This window comes from Vicugna pacos, chromosome 1 (genome assembly GCF_048564905.1).
Source record: "Vicugna pacos chromosome 1, VicPac4, whole genome shotgun sequence".
Lineage (NCBI taxonomy): Eukaryota > Metazoa > Chordata > Mammalia > Artiodactyla > Camelidae > Vicugna > Vicugna pacos.
In genome coordinates this window covers 45,575,540-45,591,333 of record NC_132987.1, presented here as the reverse complement: position 1 = coordinate 45,591,333, position 15,794 = coordinate 45,575,540, and the positions used below count along the sequence as shown (strand labels likewise).

Genomic DNA, 15,794 nt, shown 5'->3' with positions numbered 1-15,794 from the left:
ACAGATATCTCACAGGAGAAATTCCAAATTGGTTTATAAATGTAATCTCAGGGACAAAATGATCCTTGAAACTTAATTATGTCTTTACCCTTAGAATTTTCCTAAACGAGTATGCAAATGCCGGCATATGAATGATGCCCCAATGAAAACCGTCTCAATGTCAACAAAGGTGAAGGAGTACTCAGTAAATAAAAGGGGAAAGTTTCTAATTAAGACAGAATTAAACACTTCAAGCAAAAAACCATGTTTTTAATTGTTTTATGGGACTAATCTCAAAAGGGTAAATTCTGATGAAGTAAGTTATAGTTTTGTCAAGCCCAAGGCTTCCTCCTTAGACATATTTCACTGGTGGTTAAATGAGAAAAAGTAGAGAAGACGCTTCCTCCTACAAGAATGGAAACTGGAAGGGCACTTAAAAGGTACATGTGTAAATACATAAAACTAACACAATGTGTTCCTTAGAAGAAAAAAATAATCTATTTTAAGTTAATAAATGTTTTTCTTTTCAAATATTGTAGTGTTTCTCAATGTATGTCAGAACTAGCTCCATGAATCAACTCTGGGTTTTGTGAAAAGTCAGATTCTGGGCCCATCAGAATGAGAATCTGAATGGGGGGGCCCAGAATCTGCATTTTTAACAAATTTCACCAAGTGATCCTCAAGGGTGACAAATTTTAAGAAGCACTGAGGATGATATACTATGTATGCTAAAATTTATAGAATATGTCTACCATTTATATATAATGAATTTAACAGTGGAAAATAAATCTACCATTCTATCAAAAAACATCACAAAAATGTGGAATCTACTTACAACAAAGTTAGCATATTAGATCCATGAAGACAACAAGTGAAATATCATCAATAGGTATTTGTTGAATGTTTACAATAAATGCAATAAGTAAATCTAACATATAAAAAAATCCCTATTTGTAGGAAGTTTGCAGTATATGCACTTAATATGATTTCTCACTCTTTTTCTGTTTTAGAACTCAGATACTTTCCAATCTTTCATTTGCATATTCCCCGAATAACAATATTCTCCTAAAAAAATGCAATGCATTTTAATATGAACACGGAATCACCATATTAGTATTTCAGTATTTGTTTACTGAACTATTCCAAAAGGCTTACAAAGACTTTATGGGTTGCCTCAGAATTACTCACTTTCTTATCAGGCTATTTCAAAATATAAAAGTACAAAGCTGTAGTTAGCACACAGTATATCTTTAGAAATATACAGCCATCTATGACCACACTGTGAGGAATACAGTCTTGCCCTGCAGCTCGGAGGGAAGTGAATTTCAAAAAGGTTAATTCTTAATTAATAGCTCTTAATTAAAACTTTACATCTTATTTATTTTATTTGAGCTAGTCATTCATATTTTAGTTTAATATGTGATATGTCATACTCCCTCAGAATCAGCCTTAGCACCACAAGGTACACAGCCAGTTTCACAGAAGCAAAAGGGCCTGGGGAAGGAAATCGTCATGGGGAAATTGTCATCTTCAAATAGGATTTCCACTGTTTTAAGGGAATTTCTTCTAACACTCAAAAAACTTATGAACAAGAATGTATACATTTGCTTAAAAACCTCCTCCAAGGATTGCACCTTTAAGAAATGGGTCTGCACAAGAGTAGCTGCCGACTCTTTAATTTATGTAAGATTGACTCTGATAAAAACAAGTATTTTTCCAGCTGTTCACTTACCATAAATCTTAAAAATCTCCAGTATAGTAAAAGTTATGTATCTACCAAAATGTTTCTCTTCTCTTTAATATTTTCTGATTTATTTGGCCACAGAAACTTCAACTGTGCTCAGGGCCTCATTTTCAAAGAATAATGCAGTAACATCAATAATAACAGTGACCATATATTAAATACCAAGTAGCAGTCAGGGGTTAGGAACTTGACGCAAATCATGACTAATCCTCAAATACTCTCTATGCCAATCCATGTAGGATTTATTACCATCCCAGTTTTACAGATTAGGAAAGAGGCTCAGAAATGTAAATTCACTTAACCAAAGTGACTTGATTATTAGGAAGCAAAACTTCTAATCTGATGCTCATTCAACTGCCCTTAGTCCACTTAAGCTAAAATTAGAGGACAGTGAGTAAGTCAGTCTCTCTTTCTCTCTCTATTCCACACTTTCATCTCCTCTTTCCAGCTGACTCTTTCTCTGGCTATCATATGGAATTTATTTTCCATCTTCTTTTCTTTCTATGAAAAAAGCATTAAATGCATGTATATCTTGACTAAAGAAAAAATGTTCTTATTTAGGAAGACATTTCAATATGGCATGGATTTTACACAGAATACACATATAAATTAATGAGATTAAAAGAATGTATTTATTAGCTGGCTAAACCAGTCAACTTTGTAGTGTCACAGATGACTCCAGGCCAAGGACCCTTCCACTTGATTTACTGAATTAATATGTGTTGCTCTTTGACATTTTTTAAAAGCAAATTAATTATATGCTTTTTAAAAAATTAAAGCCCAAAAGTAACCACTTTAAATTTAGTTGCATTATATTTATACATGTGAACCGATTTTATTAATAACATTTGTTAGAATGTAGCTAAACTATTCGAAAAGACCTTCATCAATTAAAAAAATTGTATTTCCATTTTATCTTGTTAATCACTCTTTAAAGCAAAATCTAGAAGGGTTTAAGTCTGAGAAATCTTTTGCAAAATTAGAGTTCCTTGGAAAGCAGGGGAATCCAGTGATACAGTATTAGCCATATACTGGACTCTTCAGAAAATGTTAAGAATTCCTCAAACCAAGCATTATTACCATGGCCCAGAAGAGAAAGAGCATAAATGTAAGTTCGGGACCATGACTTTCCTGGCACAATACAGGATTCAGTTTTTACCTTTCTGGAGCATCTGATTGGAGTGAGGTTTGGAGCAGGTATTGTTATAGGTATAAAATGGGAGGGAGCACAGCAGACAAAAGAAGGAGAAAAGTACAGGGAAGCCATCCACCATACGCCTCTTGTGCTACTGTTTTGCTGAGTCAATGGCTTTGACTGCTCCTTCACTCAGGACACTTTTTAAGATCATCACAGGAATGAATCAGGTCATCCTGAAATGCACCTGGTCTCCCTCTAGTCAAAGAACCAGCTTGCTCACTGACTGCTATAAAAGCAGTGGGTCCCCGCAGCTCATGTTCTTTGTTGGTGGTATACTCAGTGCTCGTGCCGGCTCTAGCTGCCTTAGCATCACAAGGTACACAGCCAGTTTCTGATCTGCATGATCCTGGGGTATTCTGAGCTTGGAGAGCCAGCACAGCTACTGTGACTTCTGCTCTTTCTGTGAGTGACCCCAGGAGTCCTGTGTCTTCTGTCAGCATACATGGAACTCTAGTAGGCACTATATTTGTATCCATAGGAGTTCCGCTGCTTTTAGCTCTCCACACCACCAACCTTCTGAACACTAAGGTTATTCTCGTAAAGAGAGAAATGCCAACAAGGAGCCGTATTTTCCTTTTAGGCCAGTTTCCATGCAAAATTATAGAATCCAGGGTCTTCGGCCCCAGCACTCCTGCCTCACTGCCTCACAATATTCATCTCACTGGCAATGAACATTGAATTTTCAGGAGGAGGTCTGTTCATTAACATAGATTTTAAGTATTCTCTCTCAGCTGTTTACTTGAAGAAGGAAGACATTTAGTGGAATAATGTCATATTCCAAATGCTTTGGCTTAAAAAAAATTGTATTTTTTATCAACTCTTAAAAATTCTGTGATAGAATATTCCACAGATTTCCTCTTATTAACTAGAATAATTATGCTTTATTACAGCTCAGATCTAAAGTTACAGCCTGTTTCACCTAAATATTATTGGATTCATAATTATTAGCATAATGTGTTAATACAGGGCACACATCTTATTTTATTATTTTAAAAACTACCAAGAAATCAAAAGAAAAAATTTACCCCAAGATGATATATTACCCCTTTCTCCCCACCTCCATCTCTCTGTTTCTCTCCATCACCCACTCCCCAACTCCCCACTGCTCTCACTCTCTCTTTCTCACTCTGGTTAAATATTTAACAATCATTTAAATTCAACAACAGTCTGCTTAAGTTGAAAATATTGAAATTAGTCATGTAAAAAATCATTTTAAAGTCAAGAACCGGAAACACACATTTTGTGCACTTCATTTCATTTTATAGTCTCTAAGAACTATTACAATTTTTAATAAACTTGTATCTGGGATTTGAAGCCAAATACTTACACTCAAAAGGCAAGAATTTATTAACCAAAAGACACCCAAAGTGGTGCTAAAATGTATTCCCCAGTGATAAGTTTTAAATGGGTTGTAAAAACTGCATTTTATTAATCCAGTCACAATTAAAGAACAACAGCTGTCCCATCTGTATCCCCAATGCCCACTATTGTAATGATGATGATTTTTTTCATTTACGACATTGCTGATAAATAAATACCTCATGGCCGAGTCCCAAAACCTTAGTTCCATCACTTTAACTGCAAAATGTTTTGTTTTGCCTCAAGTTTTAAAATATGTGGCATTAGGTAAGTTTAAATGAACAATGTTCTAGTTATAACAAAATACTTTCTCATCTATTTGTATCTTTATCTCTGTTTATATCTATATGTGTATGTGTGTATGCATCCATATATACACATAGTATATCTATTTATATCTTCATATGTAGCCATTATATATAATGTATATGACTCATTTATCTTGCATTATTTCTCATTATGCAAAATAAATTCATTCTAACTTTTGCTGCTAAGAAATGTTTTATTAATGGCCATGTTAGTGTCTTCCTTTTAAAATTCATAAATGTACAAAAATCTTTTTAAAAAAGATAATAAACAAACACCATTTCTCTAAAAATTGACTATAAATTACATTTTAAATGTTACTTTAATGAAAGTTAACATCAAAATGGAGCCTCTGAAATATTTTATTTAAAGTAAAATGAAAACTGCTTTGTCTTTCATAAAGCAAATTATTTCTGGACATTTTTAATAAGATTACTGTCAAATTCAGTCAGCTTTCCTGACAGAACACATTAGCACACCACCCCATTGTCTAAATGCAGCAGTGCTTCAAACATCACAAATTCAGGAGGCTATCATTGCTTCTCTCTCATTTTATCTCTCAACCACATTTAGGGTTAAAATTAAAAGTGAAAAATAATCAGAAGATTTAAGAAACAGTCAAGATGTATAATGATAACAGCTACAAGCTAACATTAGGAGGGAGACCTGGGTAATATCTTGTTGGGAAGGTTTGGTTTGCCTCTTCACTTCCTTGGTTGCTAATTTCTTCATTTATAAAATACAGGAAACATAAGAACTCATGGAGGTGTAGCACCTACGGCATTAAAGTTATATACATTTTTTGAAATCAAGAAAATCAACCCCTTTTAAAACCACAGTGTTAATAAACTCATAGCCTAAAGGGAAAAAAAAGCTGCATAGGACCATTTGCAAACAGAATATATGCTTCTTTTACCTGTGTATTTCTCACATAAAAAGTATAAAAAGAGAAAATTGATATATGCCATGGCCTATTAATATTATTTAGTGTCACTGGTATGAGCAGTAGAGCAAATGTTAATTTCTAAAACAACCTGGATACTTTAAAATATATGTTTTAACATTTTTACAGAGCTGCCTTTTTTTTTAATGAATTGCATTCTGTTACATTAAATGGAATATGCTGAGTATAAGCTATCTTTCTTAATGAGTCAAGTTATGTTCTTGTGGGACACTCTATATATTTATAACATCAGAGACTTAGAAGGTATATATGGTTATTTTTTGTATACAGAATGGCTTTGAGAACAACTAGTTCTTTTTTAAAGGAAGAAATAGGAAGGAAGGGTAGTAAGGAGGGAGAAAGAAGGAAAGGAAGGAAGAGTGAGAGGGAGGGAGGGTGCGAGAGAGAAAAAGGAAAGAAAAGGAAAGGAAGGAAGAAAGGAAGAGGGGGCAGGGAGGGAGAGAGAAAGGGAGAAAGAAAGAAGGAAATTTTTTCAAAATTTTTTTCCCTTCCCATCACTTCTTCCTGCTCTGCTCTTACTGGATCTTACTACTACAATCTGCTGACTTATTTAAATACTATATAAACTGTGTGCGGTTGATTTGGTCCTCACCATGTCTTCTCACAAGACTTTCAGGACCAAGCAACTCCTGGCCAAGAAACAAAAGCAGAATCATCCCATTCCCCAGAGGATTCGAACGATAACTGGTAATAAAATCAGGTATAATTCCAAGAGGAGATGTTGGAGAAGAACCCAGCTGGGTCTGTAAGGAGCCGCACATGAGGTGACACTCGTATCGATGTTATGTCATTTGCATCTTACCACATCATTCTGAAAACGGCACTACTTTCTATACAGCTGGATGTGTTTGGGGACATGATTTTTCTCTGTGTCAGTGTTTCTGCACTATTGCTTTGGCTCGGTAATAAATATGTGAGATTTTTTCATTGGAAAAAATAAAAATACATACATACACACTATAGCCTAAATGAATATCACTTATTTTTCCTCTATTCTATTTGTGCTGATTGTAGGATTAGTGACCTGTGACTGAAAAAGCAGTGCTTTTCCATGGGCTTTGGAAAGAGACAGACCTGGGTTTAGGAGGGGATCTAATCTGAATTCTGAAGTTCACCATCCTGGGAAACTCAGTTAAGTTGCTTAACCTCTCTGGACCTCAGTTTTTCTATCTTGTTAAGTAGGGATTATAATATCAGTCTCCCAAGGCAAAAATTGAACATTCAATGAAGTCAGGTCCTTTCCCTCCATTTTTTAGAAGATGGTTTCTCATCCTAGGTCTCCTATTAAGTGCTCTGTTAGCATCATTTCACCTCTCTGGTTCTCAGGTTCCGTATCAATAAAATAATGAGGGCATGGGCTCTTTGAATCTAACTTTCTGTGATTTTATTTTGAATTTCCCAAAGCAGGGCTTTAACTTCTTATTTCAGCTGGTAAATAACCTCAAAGAAATAAAAGGCAAAATGGCCCTGAATCAGGGTTAATAATACAAATTACTAAAATTAAAAAATGATAAACTTTTAACTAGTATGTGATCTTGAATCGAAATAGATGATGGGAATGATAACCCCCAAAGTAGAATACTTCACTGAAAAATTTTTCAATGACATATTTTATAGTTAAAGAAGGAGACTGCTTGTACGAAGTTATTTTTAAAATTGAATTGCATGCATATCAATGGGTCCTGGAGAAAAATTACTCTAAAATTTCTAAATTTCTAAAGAAATGCTTTAAAGAATCATTTCATACTATAATTTAATACTCCATAAGGAAGTCATAAGCATTTGGAACCAGTTGGAAGGAGCAGTTACTAATGACACATGAAATATAGATCCTGAAAATGTAATTACTGTATTGAGACTATACTTCAGAATTGCAGGGAAAAAATCTCGGTCACCTTTTATCATGGGTCTCTGAAAAGGACACATTTGTCCTACTAAACAGAAAGATTAAATGGTTCATCTTTTTCCAGACTTCTTCTAATTAAGATAGGTTTTCTTACAAATGGAAGGTATTTTAAACTTTTGTATATTGTTAAATGTGTAAAAAAAAGACGGGCCTGTCATTTCTTCCTCCTTCTTATCTTGCAGTCCACAGCATTATTTTCACACTACAGCAGATGAACCAAAAGTCTCTGGTGCATCAAAACCAATATCAACCTTCTTGAATTAATTACTTCCCTCAATCTCAGCTTTATAATGAGTCTCTGTGGGAATTGGCAAAATTAAAAAAAAAAAAAAAAAAAGAGGCACCAGCAAGGTGGGGGAATATGTTCCTGTAAGGCCTATTTTCTTTCCTCCCTTTTCTACCATTAGATTAGTATTCAGGAAGTAAAACCTCACTTCTGAGGATGATCTCTATTTTAAACAGTCTAGGTTTGCAGACCAATGAGGAAGAAAAGTCATTTTCAACTCCCATGTTACAAAACCAAATGTACCATGGTCTTCTCAGTTTTTACACACAACGAGGCCTTGGAAAAAAAAAATTCTAAAATCTCACACTCATTTTCTTTATTTGTGTCTCAGGGAATATTATTATGTCACAAATATAAATAAAGCTACCAGCATTTCTTCTTCAACAATTCAGAGATGGAGCGATCTTCTGGAGCTAGGTTTTCAATAACACCTTTATTCTGTGATTGATAACACACTATTAACACAGTGATTCTCAAACCTAGCTGCACATCAGAATAATCCCTGGATATTTCATATATATGTATATGTATATATACCAAGTAAAATAAATGTAATATATAAAATAATAACATAAGATATAAGATATATATCTATCTCTGGGCTACATTCTTAGAGATTTTGATTAGGTGGACCTGGGCCAGAAATTTATTTTTCTTATTAGATGAACATTGGCCTGGTATCTTTTTTTTAATCACCAATGTGGAGAATCACTATATTAACATAATTCCTACTATTAAAATGCAATGAAAAATATATATACCTATATTGTGGTTTAATTCCCATATGTTTATATTGTATTTTCTAAAAATATAACACAAATATGGAGTTTTCTTTTATTGATAAAGATTGTATTAACATAGCAACACCAGTCTTGCTGCATCATCATATTTGGAACTTGGTTTGAAAGATCCATTACTTAAAAGGCATGAAGCCAGCCCCCTTTGCAGGGGAAAACAAGCAAACAAAGTCAATGAACGATAGATGTGATAGGAGTCTGTCTTAGATACCTACCTGCTCAGTCATTCACCACCAGGGTTAATTGGTTGATCTGGCTAACTAAACAGGTATTCCATTTAGCTCATCTGTCCATAGGTCAACTTCCTAAAGCTCTACTTTCCATCAGACAGGTTGACATTTTCAAATAGAAAAAGACTATTTATTTGTTAAGGATATTCTACATGATGAGACCAAAAAAATGAATGACAAAATGAGGTCAAAAGGAGAATAAAGATGGAAAAAATCCAATGCTAGGACAAAAAACTGGTAAGTAAAATATTTGGTGGAGCAAGACACATACCAGCTAAGGAGAACTAAAAATTGAACTTGGCATTTTAGCAGTCAAAGGAAAAGAAGAAACAATAAATTATGCCATTCATAGTCTCAAAAACAAAAACAAAAACAAAAAAACAGCTGCTTGGGAAAATCCTATTTCAGATCTTCCTGGAATTGAAATGCAGGGGAAACACCTTCAGTGGATCCTCCTAGAGAGGACACTGGCACACAGTAAGCCTTCCCTACAACATCTACACCCCCTCCTCAGACCCAGTTCCTAAGTAAGTACAACTTGTTTTATTATTTTCTTTGTTATAATGCTTACTAACACAGCCATCAGAAAAGAACTAAGGAGAAGCCAAAACAATACAATGCAAGCAATTTTTCTGTAACCATTTAGTTTAATCCTGAATTACACAAACTATTTCTTGAAATAGGTTTTTTACAGATTATTGGGTGTAAATGATAGACAGATTTAATAAGTTCCATTGTTACCCAGACTAAGAGTAGGAAACCTATTCCCTAGTGAAATTTTAAAATGCCTACCCATACTGAAACATCAAGCTTCTCAACTTCAACACAATGGTAAGATAAAAAAAAATGTGAGATCATTACCAGCATTTTCTTTTGAAAGAATCCTAAGCTTACTACATTGATGGATAAGGAGTATTAATCATTTTAATCTGGCTGGAAAACATTTAAAGCACATATAATTAGTAAATATATAAAATAATGTGAACATTGCATTCATATGACTTCTGATTTTGCGCAACATAACTTCTGATAAATCCTTTAAACTGGTTGAAACAATGCATGCCTCAGTATCTAGAAGAATTGGCTTACCACAAACATATCATAGTTTTAATTCAGTGAAACACTGAAGAACAGCTTCCAAAATTGATTTAGATTTGGGATAGGATTATCTTAAATCATTCTTTCTGGACAGTAATCAGATAGCAGAGTCAATTGACTAATAACAGCCATTTTCTGCCTTTGACCTTAAAAATTGTCAACACTGTAAAGGCAAATGCTTTTCTTTCTCTTTTACATGTAATGCTGCTGGGTTGGAGTGGAATTAATAGTAGTGAAACTATTAATAAGGACCATATGGATAGAACTCATTTAAAAGTATTATTTTAACATTATGATGTGTTTAGAAGACAGACAAGATAAACCCTTGTTTATCCCATTAGAAATTATTAAACAATTCATCGAGAGACCATTTTGACCATTTCAGGTTCTCAAAGTAGTTTTAAGGTTAAATTGAGAATCAATAACTCATACAACCTAGCTAATAATGAATTTATGTCTGGGCACAAAGGTAAAAGAAAAGTCAATCCGATCGGTAGAAAATTCTTGTGTTTTTTTCTGAAACATTCTACACACTGTGAAAAAATAGAATGATATAACAACCTCATGCAGAATATTGGCCTGAGAAGTCTAGACTTTTGACTTATCAAGAAAGAAACATATATCTAGTCCAGAGAGAAAATCTAGTAAGCTAAATAGTCTAGATCTGGGAAGAATACAGATTTGTCATTGAAAAATGGAATGGGCTATAGTCTAATTTTAATCAGAAATAAGCATACTTTGGAAGTTTATCTCAGTGGGTAAATAAATTGGGAAAAGCCAGGGCCATGTGTTAGAAATATCCTTGCACTTTCCTGGAAGTAGAAAAGCTGGGTATTTTACTTAATTAGCCATAGTATATGACAAAGTATAAATGGAAAGCATAATTCTGCTGCTGTTACGGGGTTAGTAAAAACGTTGGGATTGTCTCATAAAAACTACTTTTACTTGCATGTAGAAAGTGGAAAAATGAGATATTTTGTATAAAATTGTGATAACTCAAGTGACCTTTTTGAAATTTGGTTTCCAATGTTCCTCACCAATCTAGTGCCAGATTTCCTGTTGATTGGACCAATCTGAATCACCAAGGTGGCTTGGGGAATGAATGCTACATGCTGAAGAATTTCAAGAGAACATCTCTTTACTTCCAGAAGGTGCAGTGTTTGGATTTGAAATTGGAGCTGCTGCAGCCAATTTTCCTCTAAGGAGGAAAACACTGGAACAGAATCATGAGAATTTCAGATGAATGGAGCCAGAACTCTTAGAAATCACATCTGAAGATCACCTTACTCTACCTCTGAAATTTTCAGTGAAGTAGCTATATTAGTTTTATAATGCTGTATAACAAATTACTGAAAACAGCTGCTTAAAACAACACCCATTTATTAGCTCACAGTTATGTATTTCAGATGTTTAGCACAGATATAACACTCAGTATATTAGAAGGTTGAAATCAATGTTCTGGAAAGTTAAGTCATTCCCCAAAAATTCTATGAAAAAATTTCATTTCATTAACAAGATCATTCTTCCTCTTGCAATGACCCAGTTCCTTGTGGTTGTAGGACTGGTCCCTGTATCTTTCCTATCAAACAGGAAGTTCTCTTAGCTGCTAGAGGCAGCCTAAATTCTTTGCCACATGGCCCCCTCTTTCTTCAAGAAGGCAATGGTGCTTCAAGTCTGTCTTGTACCTTAAATCCCTGATTTCCTCAGTCAGAAAAAACTTTTTGCTTTTAAAAGTCTTACATGACTAGTTCAGAATTACCCAGATAATCTCCCTATCATAAAATCAACTAATTTGACACCCTTAGTTATATTTGCAAAATCCCTTCACAGCAGTACCTAGATTCATGTTTGACTGAGTAACTGGGAGAGAGTATATGCCAGGACTAGGAATGTTGGGATATCTTCACAGAATTCTGCCTACCACATAGGCCAATTAATATTTATTGACATTTATACCAGTTTGAATCACATTTTCTATTCATTTATAAGCAAAAGCATTGTAACTGATACACTCCTCAAAAAAAGGGACATGTATGTTGAGGTTAAATGCATTCAATTTGTAACAACACTGATTCATCATAAAAAGGAACAGATTCCCAGCATACAAGCCTCATGAATTTGACAAACAACAGTGACCAGTCCACCTTAACATCTTCCAATTTCACATTTTCTTAGACAGCTAGCTACTGAAAGGTTCCAGAAAATAAGTATGGTTGCTAGTATTTAGGACTTTTTGCAAACAAATAATAAAGCCTATTAGAACAGTCAACATATCAAAAATTTTACCTATAGTATCTTCTCTGACTCCAGTTCTGAAAAGGAATCTTGATCTCTCTGATAAATTAGTTTTATGACAGATGATTTGTAGAAACTACAATGTAGTCACTCTTCCATATATACTGCATTTGTTCCTTAGGTCAAGCCAAACCATCAGAAGACTACAAATTTGGATTATATTGCCTTGAGAACCCAGAATCATCTTCCCGGAGCTGTATTTCAGTATTAGACCTTCTTTAATCAAAGAAATTTGTCACTGCAAAAAATCCATTATCATGTCATTTGTCATTCCCTATATAAAGTTCTCCATGAGAAATTTCTTTGAGAGTTAAGTGACAGGAATGGATATAGTTTTAAAATTATAACAATGAATATGATGGAAACAGATCAGGACTCCTTCCTCACTTTGACTGCCAGGAAGTTTACAGACACTTCAACTATCAATTCTAATGAATATGTATGACATTGCAATAGCAAGTTTGTATTTTTCTTTTAGCTTATTTTTCACTTTGCTAACATTCCTGTTCTTTTTTTTTTAACATTTTTTATTGATTTATAATCATTTTACAATGTTGTGTCAAATTCCAGTGTAGAGCACATTTTTCAGTTATACATGAACATATATATATTTACTGTCATATTTTTTTTCTCTGTGGCTAATATTCCTGTTCTTGATGCTCTGTCTAGGGCATCACAAATCTTGTGGCAAATGAGGCTGAATTTAAATAAATGAATAAATAAATTTCATATGTCAATCACAAATAACCTTTTGCAAATGTCTGAATTTTGTTTGGAGAACATCTGGGGTTAAGAAGTTCAGATTAAGAAATAGATAGGTCTTTCTTACCATAATAAAAAAAAATTTTCCAAAAAGATTGTATTCAAATAATGTACTTTCTTTTTAAATAATATAAAGTTATCCCTAAACAAAACAAAACAAACCCTGTTAGATTTGAAATATTAAACATGGGAAATTCCTTTTCCACTTCAGTATTTCTAAGATGCCTCCTTTAAAGTCCAAATTTTTAATCCTTTAAACTCATAGTCCTAAGCACAATAAAACTACATATAATGCTATTAATTCAGGCAAGCCGAAAAGGTTATTTAAAAAAAAAGGATTCATATATGTGGTAAGTCAAACTCTGTTTCTCTTGAGCAACAGAGGCATATCTGAAGAACAAATCTACAAACAGAAAACACCTTTTCATTCCTTAACAAACTAAAAACAGCATTGCCTATGACCTTGCAATTCCATTCCTGGGCATAAATCCAGAGAAAACTCTAATTCGAAAACATACATGCATCCCAATATTTACAGCAGCACTATCTACAGTAGCCAAGACATGGAAGCAACCTAAATGTTCATCACAGGTGATTGGATAAAGATGTAGTGTGTCTGTCTGTCTGTCTGTCTATCTATATCCAATGGAATACTACTCAGCCATAGAAAAGAATAAAATAATACCATTTGCAGCAACATGGATGGACCTAGAAATTATACTAAACGAAGTAAGTCAAAGTCAGGTATTATATAATATCACTTATATGTGGAATTTAAAAAATGAAACAAATGAACTTATTTACAAAACAGAAACAGACTCATAGACATAGAAAACAAACTTAGGGTTACCAAAGGAGAATGGGGGGTGGGAGGGATAACTGGGAGTTTGGGATTAGCAGACACAAACTACTATATACAAAATAGGTAAACAAGATGGTAACACAACACTGTAAATCAACTATACTTCAATAAAAATATTAAAGTTAAAAAGAAAAAAGAAAATATCTTTTCAACATTTGACTCATAAAATGTATATGTGGAAGTTTTACCATTTTACAAAATGGCATTCATTTACAGTTACATGTTATAAACATATTGACCATTAAGAGATTGTTGCCAAGGTTGGAAGAAGAGGTAGCTCAGAAGAATGACATTTCTCAGAATAGACTTACAGGTTTAAATTTAGCACATCTTGCTTCAAATTTTGATTTAAAATATGAAATAGGTGATATATTACTCATTATTGTTTTAGTTCTCCAATGGATCAAGTATATAAACTTCAAAGAAACAAACATATTGACAAGTAGTAAGTTGTGTGGGTGGCAATAGCTTAAATAATATTCTGCTTGGCATAGGGGAGTTTCCCAATGGAAAATGCCTTTACTTTGCTAAATGAGACAAATTTCTGTTTGGTTTCTTTTATTCATTATACCCATAGCTTTCCACAGACAGAAAAGGGGAGGGATGAGGGATGGGTAGAAGAGGCAGTAAATAAAATGAGTACGACCATAAAAACTACTTGTACTCTTTGATTTATCTATATCTTTTCAAATGGATTTTGTTCGTAAATTGCCTATAGCTCCTTATGTAATGATCAATTTTAAATTCTTAGAAGGATTAAAGCTGGAGAATTTTTATATTGATAATGAAAAAGAGTGATGGACTGGAATACAACTAATTGTATTAAAATGATCAGCTAACTATATTACAGAATACAGCCAACATCCCATCCCATATATATTTGTGTCTGTGTTATACATTTATATTACAAATATATATATTCATATTCTCTTATCAGATATATGATTTGCTATTCCCTTATCAGATATATGACTTGTAAACATTTTTTCCCATCCAGCAGACTGTCTTCTCACTTTCATGATAGGGACCTTTATAGGACAAAATTTTTAATTTTGATATAGTACAATTTACCTACTCTTTCTTTCGTTGTCTGTGCTTTTGGTGTCATATCTAAGAAATTACTGAGAGTCATAAAAAGCTACTCATGTTTTCTTCTAATAGTTTTAACTCTTAAGTTTAGGCCTGTAATCCATTCTGAGTTAATTTTTCAACATGATATGAGATAAGGATCAAACTTCATTCTTCTGCATGCGGATATCCAGTAATACCAGCACAATTTGCTGAAAAGACTATTCTTTTCCTACTTTTTTAGCATCCTTGTCAAAAATCAATTGACCATAATGTGAAGGTTTATGACAACATTTTTATTGTTATTTTATATGTGCTTTCATTAACTGGTCTTTTACTAATACTAATTATTCTCAAATAATAAGCACTTCCTTTGGCTAAATTTTACACTGTAATGAATTTATTTGCTGAACAAGTAGGAAACTGAAAAGTAGAAGTGGGGGTTAAGTAGCAGTCAGGAAGAAGAGCATTTTAATGGAAGGAAAACCAAATTAGGAATCTTGGAGCTTAAATAGTTAGATCTGCTGGCCAATAGTTATCTGCAAAAATTCACTGGGAAAGTCATGTCGCATGTGTGAAGTATAAGAAAGAATGGCCTTTCAAGCTGAATTAGCTCTCCCCTTGAGAGGGTACTATCTATCCCTTAATAAATCCTCACTTTACTTTCTTAACCTCCCTGTCTCATCTCTGAATTCTTTCTGCAACAAGGCAAAAACCTAATCGCTTGGCAACAAAGTAAGTGAGTTCTCACTTCTTTTACAAGGCACTAATTTCACTCATGAGGGCTCTGTCTCCATGATTCAATTACCTCCCAAAGGCCCCAACTCCAAATACCATTATATTAGGAATTTGGCGGTAACACATGAATCTAGAGGGACACAACATCCAGTCTATAGCGTATATGAAGATTCAGAAATGTCACAGAACAACTTATGCTCTT

The 15,794-nt window shown here is 33.7% G+C and overlaps 2 protein-coding genes across 4 annotated transcripts in view; one reads left to right on the top strand and one right to left on the bottom strand.

The window, feature by feature from the left end:
- The window catches only part of NAALADL2 (N-acetylated alpha-linked acidic dipeptidase like 2), a 1,170,852-nt gene that overhangs the window by 929,946 nt on the left and 225,112 nt on the right, over nucleotides 1–15,794 (bottom strand). The window lies entirely within an intron of this gene.
- LOC140696587 (large ribosomal subunit protein eL39-like) lies at nucleotides 6,144–6,299 on the top strand. The gene has a single exon (XM_072962093.1). It carries the CDS (start codon nucleotides 6,144–6,146, stop codon nucleotides 6,297–6,299), a length of 156 nt encoding a protein of 51 aa, XP_072818194.1.